The 18692-nt window shown below is 42.6% G+C and overlaps 1 protein-coding gene and 1 pseudogene across 2 annotated transcripts in view; one reads left to right on the forward strand and one right to left on the reverse strand.

The window, feature by feature from the left end:
- Positions 1-1028: 1028 nt before the first annotated feature.
- LOC308405492 (XK-related protein 8-like) lies at positions 1029-1737 on the reverse strand (annotated as a pseudogene). The gene has a single exon. The product of its transcript is annotated as an XK-related protein 8-like (transcript).
- Positions 1738-2635: 898 nt separating this feature from the next.
- Positions 2636-18692, forward strand: part of taf2 (TAF2 RNA polymerase II, TATA box binding protein (TBP)-associated factor) — a 35446-nt gene continuing 19389 nt past the window's right edge. Inside the window, exons 1-17 of the mRNA XM_080897613.1 lie at positions 2636-3158; positions 3375-3429; positions 4409-4569; positions 6597-6715; positions 8389-8530; positions 8693-8924; positions 9479-9663; positions 9793-9906; positions 13446-13545; positions 13832-13917; positions 14026-14161; positions 14262-14416; positions 14643-14757; positions 14858-14967; positions 16337-16402; positions 17239-17365; positions 18454-18579. Of these exons, the coding sequence (XP_080753739.1) occupies positions 3109-3158; positions 3375-3429; positions 4409-4569; positions 6597-6715; positions 8389-8530; positions 8693-8924; positions 9479-9663; positions 9793-9906; positions 13446-13545; positions 13832-13917; positions 14026-14161; positions 14262-14416; positions 14643-14757; positions 14858-14967; positions 16337-16402; positions 17239-17365; positions 18454-18579 (2079 nt within the window). The 5' untranslated portion in view covers positions 2636-3108. The remainder of the gene's footprint in view (positions 3159-3374; positions 3430-4408; positions 4570-6596; positions 6716-8388; positions 8531-8692; positions 8925-9478; positions 9664-9792; positions 9907-13445; positions 13546-13831; positions 13918-14025; positions 14162-14261; positions 14417-14642; positions 14758-14857; positions 14968-16336; positions 16403-17238; positions 17366-18453; positions 18580-18692) is intronic.

The raw sequence follows: 18692 nt of genomic DNA on the forward strand, positions 1-18692 counted from the left end.
CAAAGTGAAGGAAGAAAAACTGCAAACTAATCATGAAGCTACAGAGCCCCTTTACTGACATGGGTAAGGAAGGTCTTTATTGCATGGCCACATGTTGATGGGTCGTGAACAGGACGCAGAAGCAGATGCAGAGAGAGGAGATGCAGGTAAAAGAAAAAGCCTTTATTTTGGCTGATGGTAGCAGTAACATGAAACCATGAAAAACTAGGTACAACTAAGACAGACTGTGAAAAACTATAATCAACTATGAACACACTGGATGTGTTCAGGGGAAGTGAAAACACATGAGGAAAACAGCTGACTGAAATGAAACATGACGTCACAGGGAAAGTCAAACTAACACCAACGAACAAGATTGCATCAGACTCTTTCAAATTAAAACAGAAACATGGAGAAAAATAGTTATCAACAAAAAACCCCTAAAATAGACAAAACACTGGGTCGCACATCCAGTACTGTGACACATATACAGCAGTTTACCCCACAGTCAGATGCCTGCCATCTACCAGCTAACTGTGTGAAGAGGAAACATTGCTATAAATGTCTCTTTTGTTGACACGCTCAGTGTTTAGTAGCAGTAAGCTAATCCAGTGCTAATCACAGTGAGACTGACCTCATGGACAGTCATATAAACCTAGTTTCTGGTAGGTGGGATGGCAGACTCAGTCACTGCTGACAATCATTTTATCCTCATTTAACCTGTTAGATTCTTTAGAAAAGATGATCCAGTGAAATAGCCTTTGAAAAAGGATCTCTTCACATGTAAACAACAACTATTTAATACAGATTTAATAATTAAAGCCTCTCATTTAATTTAATGACTGATATCTAGAAATGATTTAATGCACAGCAGAAAGTGCATATTCAGTTTCATCTCCACATTAAGATGAGTAATGCTTTGAGACATTATATCTGTGGCTAAATCAGACAAAGGTCAGAGTGCTACAAAACACAGCCACGCGATCTAGATGAAAACATTCTGCATGACTCGGTCTCTTTCTAGTCGTCCTGTGGATGTCAAGTGCACGTCAGCAGTAGATGTTCTCAGCCAGCTTTCTCATTCTTTTATTGCAGCGTGCTGATGGGGAGGATGGAGGGTGGTCTGCAATCTTTGGTGCAGGGACAAACATACAAAATCCCACCTCATCTTCAGGTCGCTGCTCTGTGTTGGCCCCTTTCAGCTCATATTTGGATGAAAGACTCTATAATAAATACATTTAAGTATTAGACATAGGACGTAAACTGCAACAACACAGGCAGCTATAATTAAAGCTGACATGGGCTCTATCTCAAAATCAGGAGGATGTGTGCTCATCTTCCAGCACCACACAGCACAGAGGATGCAAAGATCAGTCAGTATAAACCTGTGCTAGAACACAGTCCTGTACCGCGTCTTCCCCTCAGCAACATTAAACCAGTCGAAATACCAAAGGAAGATGTGGCTCGATGAAGCCATTCTCCACAAGGACTTTCCATGAAGTTCGTCTTGGATCGCCATGCGAAGGAGAATAAAACCAGCCAAGTGCAGATGAAGTGGGGGAAGATGAAGCAGGTCAGCACGAAGGCCAAAAGAGCAAGGGCAGTGAGACGAGAAGAGATGAGTACCAGGTTCCAGATGAAGTAGATGACTGATGAGGTTATGTTCTGGTTTTCTTTGGCAGGCAGGAAGGAGCGCAGCGAGCGATGGTAGGCCGTCACAGTGAAGGTGATAGCTGAGGCCGAGCCGAGCCGGCCCATGTAGACCGCGAAGGCCGGGTCCTCCGAAGGATGCAGCCGACGTTTTGGGACATAGCTGTCAGATGTCTATTCATATTAATGTATTAATGTATTCATATTAATGTATTAATGTACAGAATTCACCTGCTTGCTGCTACTACTGCACATTCACCCAGTGTATATACTATATATATATATATATATATATATATATATATATATATATATATATATATATATATATATATATATATATATATATATATATATATATATATATATATAATGTTCTTCCTCTACACCCCCCCCTAATTTTTGCACATGTCGAGGAGCGTGTCAGGCTACATTTCACTGTGTGTTATACTTGTATAACTATGCATGTGACAAATAAAGAGCCTTGAACCTTGAACCTTGAACACAGCTACAGACATGTTGAATAAATTATTTATATAACTTAAAATGCAAATATAATTTGTACATTTTGAAAACGTATGCACACATTTGGAAACATATACAACTATTCATCTAAAAATGCAGCCAATGCACCTGCCGTTTTTTTTTTACATTTTGTACAACCATTTAAAAATATTACTAAAACTAAAACGAGAGAACAATCAGGACTCGCAATAAGATGCCCTACAAATGATGTGTGCCTGTAAAAAACATTGTTGGTCCCGCAAAAGACAGAGAACGTCACAGGGATAAACCAATGAGCTGTGCGGATCTCGTGCACTTCTTCGCAGACACGCAGTCTCCGCCCCTCACGTGACGTGAAATTTGTATTGTTTAATTAAATTAGACTTTACGGTATTTACATTATTAACGCACACACATTCATTTTAATACAAATGTTTTATTTTTTTTCAATCGACCGCTCTGGGAAAAAATATAATTATCATTTTTACGCGGGAGGTCAAAGGTTACTAACAAAATGGCCGAACACGCTGGAGCGGGCGTCACAATACTATGAGCTGCCGAGCAGAGAAGGGGCCATTTGGATGCTTTGATGCGCGTCGAGTGGAGCATTTGTGGAGTAAACTACTTATTTTTTAATAAGGAAACAGAACAACTTATTGCTGCTCGTGGCTGATGTATATTCGTGGATGCGTCGGCGTGGTTTGCATGGAAAACAGTGCACAGCGGGCTCCGGGCGATACAAACCAAAGACTCATCGACAGCCTGACACAGTGATAGTTTAAACATTCCGACTGCTAACATATAGTGCTTTGGGAGAACTGACGAGCACCCTGTAAACGTGTACGAGTCTGGTGAATGCAGGGGGCTTTGAATTGTGAGCCTGAAGAGCAGCTCAGTGCGGCTGAGGCAAGGGAAGCATCACCGAGCGGAGTTATGGCACCTTAAAAGTTCAGCAAAGCACAGCGAGAAGCAGCGATGAACAGGAAGAAGGACAAAGGCTTCGAGAGCCCGCGGCCCTTTAAATTATAAGTATCTGAGCAGAATCACTTTCTTGCTGGTTGTTGTCATGTTCTATAGTAACAGAAGCAAAGTTAACCCTAGCTTAACGTGGGGAAAGTCAAGACCGAAGTAAATAGCGCTTTAGCTTTAGCTACACTTTGTACCTGGCTACGACAGAGAGGGTTTAGGTAGCTACATTCATAAATGAAACGTTAACTGTTTCGTTGTGTCACTGCTTTTACGACCCACCAGGTGGTGTGCATCAACAACATCAACTTCCAGAGGAAGTCTGTCATCGTAAGTACAGCACTTGCACACATAATGGCTCATCTGCTCACCGTTGGACAGCAGATACTCAGTTAGCGATCTGCCGAGACGGCAGCGCTCTCTTGTTTTGGTTCCTCTAATCACACATTACCGGCATTTATGAAGGGTGCATTACTGCTTAAAAGAGTGTTACTTACTGTAATATACGCCTGCAGTCTCGTGTTAATATTCATCATTATTATTTCTCAGCATTAAGCAAAATTACGTGTCAATCTTAAAAGTAATTTTAGCAAGAATCGCTTTTATTAAAAAAGAAGTGCTAAATAATGTTTAATGAAGATCTTTACCACACGGTGGTAGCATTTTCCCAGAAATGTGACTGTTTTACACGCATCATAGTCTTTTGTTTCTAAGACGACTTCTACCTAATTTAATATTTTGTTTGAAAAAGAAGCCTCTGTAACTGGATAAGAATCACAGTAACATGAATTCTGCACAGACTTGGAGCTGGCATAGATAGAGACAGCGTAGATAAACTAAACTGGTGCCCATCCTCTGTTATTTCTAAGGTTTGATCTGTCAGGACATAATAACAGAAATCATCTGAGCAATATGAAGTTTAAAATGATGTTATTACAGATTCAGAGGAACGACAACACATGATGTATTACCTGTGTCATAAATCAAAATACAGAAGCAGGGTGTGCAAAAACTAAGTACACTTCGTGGTTCAATAGCTTGTAAACCCACCTTAGCAGCAGTAAGTGGAAATAATGGCTTTCTGTGTGACTTTATCAGCCTCACATTGCTTGAGAGGAGCTTTGGCCCACTCCTCCTCCCCCTCTGCTTCATCTCATTTCATTGAGGTTTAGTTATTAGGGTTCTTTTACCATCACTGTCGTGGTGAAGGTGTTTTTTCTTCACATTCTGTTTACAAGTTCATTTTTTCATGCTTCAAATACATGTTGTTATATTTTGCTGATGTCTTCCTTGCCTCTGTATACTTCAGGGCTATGTTGAGCTCACCATCTTCCCCACCGTGGTCAACCTGAACAGGATCAAGCTAAACAGTAAACAGTGTCGCATCTACAGGGTCCGAGTAAACGATCTCGAAGCCCCGTTCCTCTACAATGACCCCACTCTGGAAGTGTGCCACCATGAGTCCAAGCAGTGAGTAGATCCACATTCTAGTTATTTTGGACCTCAGAATATGTGTTAGTCTACAAAAGTACATCTGAAAGTGTCACTGATTTTCTTTTTAAATTTAGATTCTATGGTTATAACACATGTGGAATTATACTGGAAGCTATCTTAACCAGATGAAGGAAGTTTGTCCTTCAGTCAACAGTTATCAGAAGTTTAATAGTTAAATTGACTGTCTTAATATTGAAGCAGTCTTTTGTGTTGTACGGAGGCGGTGCAGGTGTTCTGCAAACAGCTGTTTAACTAGTGCAGGAACAGCCTGTCGTTACTGCAAGTAACAAACAAAATGCTGGAACTTTTTCTCTCCTGGGTCCTCCTGGGCTCTTTGTTGTGGGCAGGGTCCTTGGGTGTAAACATATTTGCTCCTTTTTTCACTTCTTTGTAAGTTCCGTCGCATTAATTCCCATAGTTTCAGAAATCTCTCACATCTGTGAGTCCTTGCTATCATTACTATTCTTTATACTTATAAATTCAAAGCTGCAGTGAAAAACTTGTTGGAAATACCCAGGAGGAATCGATGGTGCTGAACAGGCCAATCACAATGGTTGTGGGCGGTGTCAACCCCACGTATAATAACATTTCTAGAGAGGTGAACGTCAGATTACCTCAAATGTTACACTGTAGTGTTTCGGAGGGGTTTGCAGTTACGGCATAGGTACGGTGTAAATTTCCCGGTGAAGCATGAGTCCTCAGTCAGGTAGAGACCATCAGTCAGGGAGGGAAACAGGGCTTCATGCTGGAACTGCTGCAAAGACACACTAAGTGAGGGAGGCTGATAAGAAGAAGAGAGCTGCTTGGATCAAAAATAGAGAGGGAAAAACCAGGTTGTGTTTGGATTCAGCTGTCGTGTTTGTGAGAAACCGTGAAGGGCTGATGGGAGCATCGGCGGTTTTAGCCAGAGCCAAAGGAAAGTCCGCACTAGTGTAATGAAATGATTTTTAAAAATCTGTTTTGTTAATCGAGGTTTCATTTCTCCCGCATAATATGGACTCATTTTTATCAAATGGTGACTCAAAGAAGGTAACACAGACTCATTGTCTTTACTGTGCACCCCTGTTTACCCCAAAAACCATCTGTGAGCCTGGAAAAACCCTGCTGTAAGCACTGTTTGACCAAGAAACAGAGTGATGGAGTGCCGCATTACATGACCTGGTCTCCAAAAGCTACAGACATAAACTCAAGTGAGATGGTTAGGGACTGCAGCCAACATGTGTGGCAGCTGCTTCAAGACTGCTGGAGCAGTTTCAAGAGTAAAGAGTGCAAAGCTGTTATTGAAGCAGAATTAAGCAGCTTTAAGAAATTCTAATGTTGCATATTTGGCGTTATTTACACTCTGATCTTTGCATCATAAATCCCTGTTATTCATAACGTTGAGGTTTTTCTACACTGTGGAAAATAGTCAAAAGAAATTTAGGCTCATTTATAAGACTAGAGAGGGAGTCCCAACAGTTGGACAGGCCGCATGAACTAGCAGTTGGCAACAGTAGGGAGGAAAAACCCCCTTTGAATTAGAAAAGAAGCTCAGCGAGGGAAGGCTGGCATGTCGGGGCCCTTTATTGCTCGTGGTTGCATTTGGAGCCAAATAAACTTAGTGGAACGATGAACTGCTGTGATTGGTCGTGTGTTTAATTTACTGAATTAGCTTAAACTAGCAGAGCTGTCTGATCATTTGAACTGTTTGGAAAATATTTGGTTGTGACTACAAGAATGAGAAGAAGTTATATAAATAAGATTTTATTGATTAACCTTTATTTAACCAGGAAGATCCCATTGATAGGCAGCAGCAAGTGTGTCACAGTTACAGAAATGACTCGGTTAAACACAGGCAGCAACAACACACATGCAAAAATAATAGATTTGAGAACACAGATTTATTTATGTCATTTACTTATCTTGTCACATTAAGATTTGTGTCCATCGGAGTGGGTGGCTGTGATTATCATCAACTGCATACTTAAAGAACAGCAATGAATGCTTACTGCGTGTCCACACAGGAGGAACCTCAACTATTTCTCCAGCGCCTACACTGCCGCAGTGAGTGCCGTGGACCCGGACGCAGGGCACGGCGAGCTGGTCATCAAAGTACCCTCTGAGCTCTGGAAACAAGGGGATGGTAATGGAGTCGTCTGTCAAGTGTTTTGTGTAGCACCTTTCATGCAGATTAGTGCTTTTACTTTGATATCGATGAAGCCGATAATAAGAACAAATGTAAACAAAACACAACTGAAACTAAAAGCACAGCAAACATTCGAATAAAATAAACATATTTATCTAATTGAGATAAAGTGCAATAAAATGTGCAAGTAAACTGAAAGAAGAATTAAAATTAAATTAAAAAAACACAATAAACTCCAAACCTGTTGGTAAACTAAAAGCATGCAAAGTAAAACTGTATGAAATGCAGTAAAATAAAGAAACACTGTAACAGCTGAATAGAACTGCAGCATTGTCTCCCAAAGCCTGGTTAAAGAGGCAGACGTTAAGTTTCAGGTTCGATAGTTCAACACTTCAGCTGCTCCCCGGCTCACTGTTACAGCCGCTCTGATCATTTAAGCTAAATAGTGCCCACACAGTTTTTCGTTTTATACCTGGACCAACTAGCAGATGCATGTCAGGTGAGCTGAGGGGCTGTAATGGCTATATACACTGTAAAGACTCGAGCAGCTGTTCGGCTGTTCCAAAAATCTGCCAATCAGATGGCGGCAACTCAACCCAACTGCACGTGGGCATGTAGACATGATCAAGACAACCTGCTGAAATCAAACAAGAGAATGGTGGAGGAACGGTGCTTTCAGTGACTTTGAACATAGCGTGGGCGCTCGGTCTGAGCTTTTCAGACGACGTCAGAGGAGAACGCACAGACTGCTTTGAACAGGAAGACGACAGCTGCTCAGATAATTACTCATTACAGCAGGAGGGCACCTGCAAACACACCCTATCAAAGTTTAACATAGATGCACTATAGCTGCAGAAGACCGAGAGGCTGCACTCCTGTCAGCTGGGGCTGCACAATACAATAAAGATCGCATTCCCTCTGTGACATTATGTAGGGTCAAAGTTTGGTATAAACACACTACCTGAGTGTTGGTGCTGACCAACTGCTTATGGTTAGTGTAGCCATCTTCTGATGGCTGCTTCCAGCAGGTTTACACACCGTCGAACTCCAGTCATGATGAGTTCACTGCACAAAGAGGGTCCAACCTAATATTAGCATGTTGTACCAAAAAAATAGACCATACAAACAACTGAAGGCTGCCTGAATATGGATGTGAACGTGAGTTTCTCCGTGTCATTCAGAGACAGAAACGCTCAAGAACGGAGAGGAGAAGTGTTAAAACGTTTGGAGGTCAAACTGGGTCTCCTGTGTTGTGGCTCAGAGTGAGCTCACCAGGTTGAATTTAACAGAAAAGTTAACATTTGCTCCTACTTCTTCTGAAATTTGTCTTAGCGTCAGTGTAACTATAAAAAGAAATACCAATTCATGATGACATCTCTGAGGGGCAACACTAAAGGTTTGTGGCTAGCTTAGAGACGTGTTGACACGTATGGCTAAAGTTATTGTTTTCAACAAATAATAAGCAGAAAAATAAATGATTTGCCCGTTTAAGGCCAGCATAATCTTTACCATCTCTTTTAATTTTTTTCAAATGACATTTTATTTTGAAAAGCCATCACCTGGTTACTTGTCTGTTGATTGTATCCAGTTCACTAAAATAAGGTTTTTGCCTTTTGTTGAATGAACATAAATAAAAATGGATGTTTTTATGTTTTGTTTTTTGTATCCAGATCTGAAAGTGTTGAAGGTGTACATAGAGTTTTCTCTGGACCAGCCCAAAGGCGGCCTCCACTTTGTTGTTCCTGATGTGGAGGGGAGCATGGCGGAGAGAGGAGCCCATGTGTTCTCCTTTGGGTACCAGAACTCCACAAGGTCTGCAAACAAACAATCTTCTCGTCCGTAGTAGATGAATAAATAAAAACCGCATTCCTTGGCTCCATATTGACAGATACAATATGTAGAAGTGACTTTTTGTTTTGGATGTTCCAGCTTTGGAAGTTGTGATGGAAAAATGAAAATCTTCTCCTGTCACAGATTCTGGTTCCCTTGCGTGGACTCTTACTCAGAGCTGTGCACATGGAAGCTGGAGTTCACTGTGGATGCATCTATGGTGGCTGTATCATGTGGGGATCTGGTGGAGACCATTTACACTCATGACATGAGAAAGAAGACTTTCCATTACGTCCTTCCCATCCCAACAGCAGCTCCCAACATCTCCCTGGCTGTGGGCCCCTTTGAAATCCTTGTGGACCCCTACATGCACGAGGTGGGTCCTCGTTCTCTGTTCTTTCTGCGTGGAGTTTAAATAAATGTTGCAGTTATTTCCTCCTGCAGGTATTTATACAAACTGACATCAAACATGTTCATAGTTGCAGGAAAGGATCCTTACCACAAATACACAAACTGCTCTGGAACAGATAAATCAGGCTACCACTTTAATTGGACTCACTGACCCCAAACCAGTAAAAAATGTACTGGGCTGTGGTTAAAAGTCATGTCCATGAAGTGTTTGTGTAAACTTTACCCTCAGCTGTACAGCTTTTAGATCACCTGGCTTGGAATAAGTTCTGCAACGACAGATGCAGAATGCAGTCGTCGAATAATCCAGACAGATGAGATTAGTCCAGCTTTTTATATCATTTTTATCCTAAAATGCCTTTAAAGTGGTTTAAATGGAGCTTTGTCCTGTAGTGTTTTTTGATGGCTACTTACTTAAGTGTCTTTTGAAGGTAAACGGTGTAAATAAAGAAGAATACATCGGCTCTCGTCACATAATCTTTGAAATACCACTGAAGCGCGCACGTCTTTGTTTCCTGTCAGGTGACACATTTCTGCCTGCCGCAGCTGCTCCCTCTTCTCAAACACTCAATGTCGTACCTGCACGAGATTTTTGAGTTCTACGAGGAAATCCTGACGTGCCGCTATCCTTACTCCTGTTTCAAAACTGTGTTTGTGGATGAGGCGTACGTTCAAGTATCCTCCTATGCTTCTATGAGCATCTTCAGGTAGGTCGTGATATCAGAGTTCACTGATCCTTTTTGGCAGGATGATAGAAGAAATCAGCAAATGTAAAACACAAATAGATTGCTGTTGAAGGCGTTATTCCTCTCATTCAACTGCTGCCTCTGTTTCAGTACCAACTTGCTCCACAGCGCTATGATCATTGACCAGACTCCCCAGACTCGCCGCTGTCTGGCTCAGGCGTTGGCTCAGCAGTTCTTCGGCTGTTTTATTTCCAGGATGTCCTGGTGAGTGTTAACATGGGATGGTGAAGTAAAGCCAAAATCTGAGACACAAGTTCTAGTCTCCAAAGTCTAAGACTTAGAAAGAGGATGAGGAGTCCTGTCGTTCGGTAGTAGAGCTCCTGCTTCTCCACATCAAAGGAGCCAGTTAAGGTGGATCCCTCCTGTGTGAGTTGCTCTGGGCATGTGCTGCGGGGAGGAGGTTACAGGGTAGACCCAGGACACGCTGGTGAGACCTGATTGTCCTGGGAGAACTTCAGATGAGCTGGAGGAGGTGGCTGGGCACAGGGAGGGCTGGGCTTGTCATGATCTGTAAGACAATGTTGACTCTGTCACAATGCACCACACTTTTCCGTCTTAATTGATACATTTGTTTCTTTTTACTAACACGTAACCATCGTTTGTAGCAACATGTTTTCACATCATGTTTTACATCAGTTTAAGTGCTTTTTTTTTCTTTCTTCGTGGAAGGTGTCACAGATTTAGACAGCAAGTACGATGATTAATATGATTAATGGTTCAGATACCTTTGTTTACACAATTAAACAGTACTCAAATGTTTCTTGATAATTGCGTGTGTTAGTGTTAGACTAGTCAGTCAAATTTCTCCCCTCATATTGTCGACCAAGAAATTAGTCTCCAAAAACATCCGTCAGCCTAATATCTGATATAGATAAGAACCTTCAGCAGCGTGAGATGTTTCTATAAAATGCATAGCTTGTGTAACACCATTGAGTCTGTTCCCTTTGGGTTGTTGTTTGTAGTTATACGTGTAGTTTGCTCTGCACAACACAGTCATTTCTAACCTCCTCACAACTACGGCCCACTTTAATGTGACCGACTCTTATTGTTCCCATCGTCCAGCAAGCAGTGTCCACAACAAAGAAACAACGTAGTGTGTGCACGTAAATGTTCAGGTGACATCATATTAAACCCCTTTTTCCTGTGAAACCGAGGCCTGTGCAGGATTTGGAACATGTAAGTGGTGAATGGCCTGCATTTGTATATCGCTTTACTCAGTCCCTATGGACCCCAAAGCGCTTCCCATATGGAAAAGAAATAGTAAAAACATATATGATTTACTCATGAAAGTGGCCACTTTCTCATTACTTTCATATATTTTTTTAGTAAGTATACAAAACATACAAGTTTCATTGTATAATTTTTCAAGAGATCTTATACGTGTTTCCACTCTTGTATGCTTTTCATACAAGTTTCATACAAGACAGATAAAAACTTTATAAGATTTATATATATCTTTTCCATATGGGTTTACACTACATTCAGTCACACACACATTCACACACTGGTGATGGCAGCTACATTGTAGCCTCAGCTGCCCTGGGGCGCACTGACAGAGGCGAGGCTGCCGGACACTGGCGCCACCGGGCCCTCTGACCACCACCAGTAGGCAACGGGTCTCGAACTGGCAATCTTCTGATTACAAGACGAACTGCCAACTCTAAAACCACGACCGCCCCATTTAATGTGGCGTTCTTGTATTTAGAAGGTGTAATGTTCATATATGCTGACCAATGAGTTCTCCAGAAAACAGTCAATCTGTAGGCTAGCAGTAAAAAGATCTATAGTTATTGAGAACGTCTACAATTCGAGCAGTTGTATATTTGTGTAAATGTTTATGTACCGAGATAATCTGCGAACAACAAACCAAGACTAGCTGCCGACGTTTTCCTTACGGTTAGTATTGGTCAATGGCTTTAAACACCTCCTCTTTTATCTGAACATAGTTTTGGTTTCCCAAAAGCTAACTTGGAAAATATTGATGTGGAAAACCTTTACTTGGCCTGACTGGTGATGCTAGAATAAGCAGATCCAGGTAATGAAAAGGTATCCTGAATATGTGGAGCTTGGTTTTGGAACCTTTAAGAAAAGGCACTGAGAAGATGCACTACAAGTTCAGCTACAAACAGGCTGCGATTGGGCTCAAAGGCCAGAGAGTTGTGTAATGGAAAAGAAGCGTCAGTGTTGTTTGGAAGCGCTCTCACACAAACCGCTATGAACAGATCTCAGCAGTGCTTCCCTCGGCTCTCTGGGCTTTTAGAAACGTGTGGTAACAGTTAGTCCTCAGACCTCTTCTCGTAAGGCTGCCTGCTGATGAGAGATTTACAGCAGAACAAGGCTGTTCTGTCAGTACCAAGAGTCAGAAGTTGGGCCGGTCCTGGCCTGAACAACTGTATCCTCCAGCATGATGGATCGCTGCGCCGCTCGGCAGCTCTGCCAGTGCGGTCAGTGTCCGTGAGAGACTGAGGGATTCTGAGGGGCTTGATTATGTTAAGAGGCCCGTCAGAAAGGCCTCAACAGTCTCAGGTGCACCTTGTGCTGTGTCTACCCCTGTGTGTCCCTCCTTTACCCTACAGGCCATCTTCCATTCACCGTCCATACTTTGCCTTCTCCTCACTGACCTCCAAACACACATCAGATGTGGGGCCTTGATCTGCTTATGTTGTTGGGCTAGCTGGCTGCTGTTGTGTAAGGAAAAACCTCACAAAAAGTCCGATCTCTTTGATTTTAACAAAGCATGGCGGCCTGCTAGCAATTAATCAGAGCAGGGGGTTAACTGAGGGCTGTAATTGAGAACAGGCTAAGCTAAGCAGCCCATCAGACATACAAGGCACATGAAAGGTATTGGTTAAACTGGTTATGCATTTTGGAAAAACACGACCTTTTCTGATGTGTCGCTGCTCCGTGTGTGCACCGGATGATCCTCCTTAGACTTCCTGAGAAATGAAACTGTCTGTTGTGCTGTTTTTGGGACTCCTCTTGAAGAAAGGTGTCTTACAGCTATGAGGATGAAAGGAAGGTAATCCAAACTTAGGACTTGATTATCGCCCTGAGCATGACCCAACTTAAAAAGAAAATACTTAAGAAAACACACAGTGTACTGTTGACTCCAGGACATACAGCGATGAAGTCATCTGTGCCGTGTGTGCCAGGCTGGACTTAGCTCAGTGTCAAGCAGGGAAACCGCCGAGGCTGAATAAGTGTATTGTGTCTCTCTTTCTTTTTTAACAAGCTAATAAATCCAAGCTGATAAATTAATGAGAGCAGTGTGTGGGGCCAGGTTCCATCCTTGAAGTGCCCTGATTGTAAAAGTTACTATTAAAATGTGAAGAAGCAACAAGTGTGGTCTTAAATGATTTATCATGCTTGGGCATGATGAAAGAGCGCATATCAGTGAGGGAGGAAGGATGGAAGAAGAGCCCTCACCCCCACAGGTCACGGCAGATGGCCGCCCCTCTCCCAGCCTGGTTAAAGGGAGTTTTTCCTTCCCACTTTGCCAAGTACTTGCTCACAGGGGGTCGTATGATTGCTGGGATTTTCTCTGTATTACTGTAAGGTCTGTGTCTTACAATACAAAGCGCTTTGAGGTGGCTGCAGCTGCAGTGATAAAACTGAATTGAATTGTCACTAATATCGTTGCTGTATCTAAATGCTGGAATTTCACTATGATTCATTCACAGTAACGTTGGAAGAAAGTTGGGATGTTTTGTGAGCTTAGAGCTGAGATGTTCTGTGTTCTGTAGGGCTGACGAGTGGGTGCTGAAAGGAATCTCAGGGTACATCTACGGTCTCTACCTGAAGAAGACCTTTGGAGTCAATGAGTATCGGCACTGGATCAAAGAGGTGAGCGCTTCATAAATCTTCCCCTGTAAAAGCTGCTTCCTCATCAGATAATACAGTTAAAGCTTCAGTCACATACTGAGTGTTTGATTTAACTGTGGTGCTGTACAGATACAAAACTGTAGAAATGTGCCTTACTATATCTAGAAAGTTTGATTACATTTTTAAACTTTGGTGGAACCTGATGGAACGTCAAACATGCTCAGATCGAATAATGTTGGTGTTGATAATAAATCTCATTATCATCTCTTTCTGATACAGAAAACATACCTTTTGTTTTTGCCCACAGGAGCTGGACAAGATTGTGGAGTATGAGCTGAAAATGGGAGGAGTCTTGTTGCACCCCACCTTCAGTGGAGGGAAAGAGAAAGACAAGTAAGATATTAGATTCTAAGAAGTGTAAGCAGTGTCGTGTTTAGTCATAATCCTCCGAGTATAAATCCCAGATCATTTGTTGGATTTTGAACTTTCTTCTCTTCTTAGTCCAACTCCCCACCTTCACTTCTCCATTAAACACCCCCACACACTGTCTTGGGAGTATTACAAGATGTTCCAGTGTAAGGCACACCTGGTGATGAGGCTGATAGAAAACAGGATCAGCATGGAGTTCATGTTGCAGGTCAGCTGGGTCCTTTTGTGTGTGTGCCAGTATTTTCAGTTGGGCTTCATATTCAAACATGTTCTCTCTTTTAGCTCATTAACCTTTTGTTATTGTTTAGGTTTTCAACAAGCTCCTGAGTCTGGCCAGTACAGCCTCGTCTCAGAAGTACCAGAGTCACATGTGGAGCCAGATGCTTCTGTCCACTCATGCCTTCCTCAAATCCATCTCCAACGTCTCTGGCAAAGACATAGGCCCCCTCATCAAACAGTGGGTGTATCCTTTATCGCAATCAGATCTGTGTTTGCAGATGGAGGCAGGGATGGTGGAGGTTGCAGTGTTGGAAACAGTAAATAAGAAAGAAAATAACCAAATATGAAAGGCGTATAGCAGCATCATGTGAAACTGATTACAGTCAAATAAAAACATTCAAATATTGAGTCTTTATCCACTGGGTCTGACACCTCCTTGGAGGGTTTTAGTCTTAACCGTTCATATGCAGAGATCAGAGCAGTGTGGTGAAATTCTTCGGCAGTTTTGCCTTCAACAGAAAGAGGAACGTGCTGGAGCTGGAGATCCGTCAGGACTACACATCATCTGGAACTCAGAAATATGTGGTGAGTCTTACAGCCCTGTGCCTTGTCACTCTGTCAGGACCCAAGCAGGCTTAAATTGTCGGACTTTTTTTGCTACGTTCTTTGCTCTGTTTCCTTGCAGGGTCCAATCAAGGTGACCGTACAAGAGCTGGACGGCTCCTTCAACCACATGCTGCAGATAGAGGAGAACAGCCTGAAACATGACATTCCCTGCCACTCAAAGAGCAGAAGGTACCGGACGCTGCGTCACTCTCCTCTGCCGGGCTTGTGTATTACAATGGGCACTTACATTATTGCTGTTATAGCGCCTGAAAATCATGCATTGCTAACACTGAGATGTGCTACAGTGCATCCAGAAAGTATTGCCAGTGCTTGATGCTACAAGCTTGGCACATGTTTCTCCTATTTTCTTTGCAAACCCTCCATCAGGTTTGATGGTGTACAGCCATTTTCAAATCTTTTGAGAAATGTGTAATCTATTTCAAGTCTGGACTCTGGTTGGGTGCCCCTCCTTGGTCATCTTGACTCAGTGTTTAGGGTAATTGTCCTGTTAGAACAGGGGTGGGCAACTCCAGGCCTCGAGGGCCGGTGTCCTGCAGGTTTTAGATACCTGGGTCAACACACCTGAATCAAATGATGAGTTCATTCCCAGGCCTCTGGAGAACTTCAACACATGTTGAGGAGGTCATTCAGCCCTTTGAATCAGCTGTGTTGGATCAAGGACACATCTAAAACCTGCAGGACACCGGCCCTCGAGGCCTGGAGTCATAAGATGAACCTTCACCCCAGTCTGAGAAGCAGAGCTCTCTGAAGGTTAATGATGTCTCCGTACATCACTGCATTCATCTTTACCTCGACCCTGACTAGTTTCCCAGTTCCTGCTGCCAAGAAGCATCGCCACAACGTGATGCTGGCACCACTGTAGGATCGTGATGAGCAAAGCCTGGTTTTGCTCGACATGACGCTCGACATTCAGGCTGAAGAATTTAATCTTTGTTTCATCAGACCAGAGAATTTTGTTTCTCGCGGTCTGAGAGTCCTTCGGGACTTTACTAAGGAGTGCCGTCTGTTTGGCCGCTCTGCCACATATGTCTGATTGGATAGTTAAATATTCAATGCTGCAGAAATGTTTCTGTGCCTTCTGTGGATTTCATGGCTTGCTTTGTGCTGTGTGCCTTTCCAAACCATGCTCAGCTGAATTTACCACAGTTGGGCTCCAGTCAGGTTGTAGAAGCTCTTGATCAGTAGAAACAGGACGCACCTGATCTCAGTTTTGAGTGTCACTGGAAAGGCTGTAAAATCTTATATGTGTTCAATTTTTGTTGTTTTATTTTTAATACATTTGCAAGAATTTAAACAAACTTTATTCACTTTGTAGACTTTTGAGGTCAAATTAAGGTGGAACAAGTGAAGCGTGTGGATACTTTTCAGATGCATCATTTGATGTTACTTAGAAGAAGGTTGTGGCTTCACTGTTTCCTCCTAATATATACGAATGTTTCCAGTCTTTGTTCTGATTCTTTGTTTCTCTCCTCAGCGAGAGCGTCTGTCATATCAGGCTGGGAGTGTTTGGTGTCACTGATGTGATTTCTGTTTGCAGAAACAAGAAAAAGAAGATCCCTCTGATGAATGGAGAGGAAGTTGACATGGATTTATCTGCAATGGAGTAAGACATTACTGCTGTGATGCATTGCTGCTATGTGACTAAGGCTACGTTCACTCTGCAGGTCTTGATGCTCAATTCAGATTTTTTGATCAAATCTGATGTTTTTGTCTGCTCGTTCACACTACAAATAAAATGCGACAGCAAACGCGCTCTAGTGTGAACGCTCAAAGCGGCGCATGCACAAAAGAAGACGTCACACACAACACGCTCAGTTTAGACCCAGAGCAACAGTATGTTTGACTGATGGCCCTTAATGTAAAGACTTCGGACTTTACGTTTCCCAATTTTTGCTTTAAGTTACTCTGTTATTTACATAATGATGTAAATAACCTAATAATGATCCTTGTTGCTGTTTTAGAGGAGCGCTGCTTCAAAGGATAGTTTCTGTCAGAATCTGCAGATTATACAGGACAAAGAAAATGTTCACGTTTCTCCAACGTTGTCTTCCCAACAGTTTCACTGGATGGCCAGGAAGCGTTCACGTCGTCTTCTCCGGCGCTGATAATTGGCGTCTGTCTTGTGTCAGTGATGTAAAAGACGGATTCAATGCGACCTGACCATCAAACAGCAGTCGCTTTCTGAAACATCAGATATGTATCGGATTCAGCACCACATATGAAAGTGACCCAGATCAGATTTGAAAATATCAGATTTGTGCCGTTCACGCTGTCACACCATGATCAGATAGATGGTCGCAGAGGGTCAAAAAAGTCGGATTTGATGCGCTTTCGCCTGCAGTGTGAACGCAGCCTTAGAGTATTGTCTTGCCAAGTTAATGCTTACATCTGTCTAACATATACGGTGCACGGTGTCCGTGCCTGTTCATTCCTCTGCAGTGCTGACTCTCCCCTCCTGTGGATCCGAATCGACCCGGACATGTCCATCCTGAGGAAGGTGGAGTTTGAGCAGGCTGACTTCATGTGGCAGTATCAGCTGCGCTATGAGAGGGATGTTGTTGCACAGGTGGGCTAACAGTAAGCATGCAGGGCTCCACACCGGCCTTAAAGAGCAGTCCCCTGTGTGTTAGATGAGCCTGTAGTTCTAATGAGTTGTCATTTCCACAATGATTTGATAAAGGAATCCCTTTATTTGCTTAAATCACAGCTCACTAATGTTCTGTGTCTTCATTCTGCTGCACAGTGATGCACATGTGCAGCTTTTTCCACTTCCACTATGACACCAGTGCATCGGAACATTATTGTATCACTGTGTCTAACAGGTAGCGAGTGCCCAGTGTTTAAGCATTCAGACTGTATCCATCAGTCTAAGGAAGAGACTGTGGGTAATTCTGTATATGTAACGTCAGACAAGACTTAAACATATTAAACGGTGTCAATGGGACCAGGATGCATCAGATTTAAAGAAAGTGTTTATTTGTCACAACGTTTGCTTGCACTCGTGTCCGTGTGTCGGAGAGAGTCTTCACTGCTCTGCTGTTATTTACAGCCACACTGCTTTCACTGTGAGTGTACAGATGAAATGAAAAACAACAATCAGATTCCTGATATTTTTCAAGTTCTCCAGTTCCTGTAGCATCAAGGCACCGTCCAGTCCTGACGGTTGGCGTGCTGTTTGCTCAGTAATTAATCTTCTCTCCATGCAACAGAGCTCAGCTTTCTGGTTTTTGTTTCATGCAGAAAGTCATTTGCATGTTGCTTTGTGGTAAAGAATGAGGCCTCTGATCCTTGCTTGCTGTCACGCGTCCTCTAGTCTGTAATGATGGTTTTGTTCCTGACTTCTCTGCCTGTGAATCCAACTCTGGCATAAATCACAACCGTCCCTGTGGAGAAATCTTTTTTGAGGCCACAGCCGGGATGCGGGTTGCAGGTGTCTTTTAGGAACTTGAAGTGTTTGGACAATCTTTCATTTAAATGTCGGTTTTATGGTTTAATTAAATGTGTTTTTTGCCATGTGTTCTGCTTAGTTATGCAGCTACAAAAACTGCAACGTTAGCATAGTTAAAGTTACTGTTCGTACTACTGCAAGTTTTTAGTAAATGTTCATCTTTTTCTTGTGTGTAAAGTCTGATTGAACAATGATCTCTCTGTTAGGAGGAGGCCATCTCAGCACTTGAAAAATTCCCAACTCCTGCCTCCAGGCTGGCTCTGACTGACATCCTCGAGCAGGAACAGTGTTTCTACAAAGTTCGCATGCAAGCGTGCTTCTGTTTGGCTAAGGTACGTGTCACTGTGTTGGTGTGTGATTCAGTAACAGCACAATGAAAAGGTTTTGAAGGCTTCAGCTTCTTCCACAATCTGTTGAATACAATATGTAAGCCACAACCATAGAG

This window comes from Rhamphochromis sp. 'chilingali' (genome assembly GCF_963969265.1).
Source record: "Rhamphochromis sp. 'chilingali' genome assembly, chromosome: 11".
NCBI lineage: Eukaryota > Metazoa > Chordata > Actinopteri > Cichliformes > Cichlidae > Rhamphochromis > Rhamphochromis sp. 'chilingali'.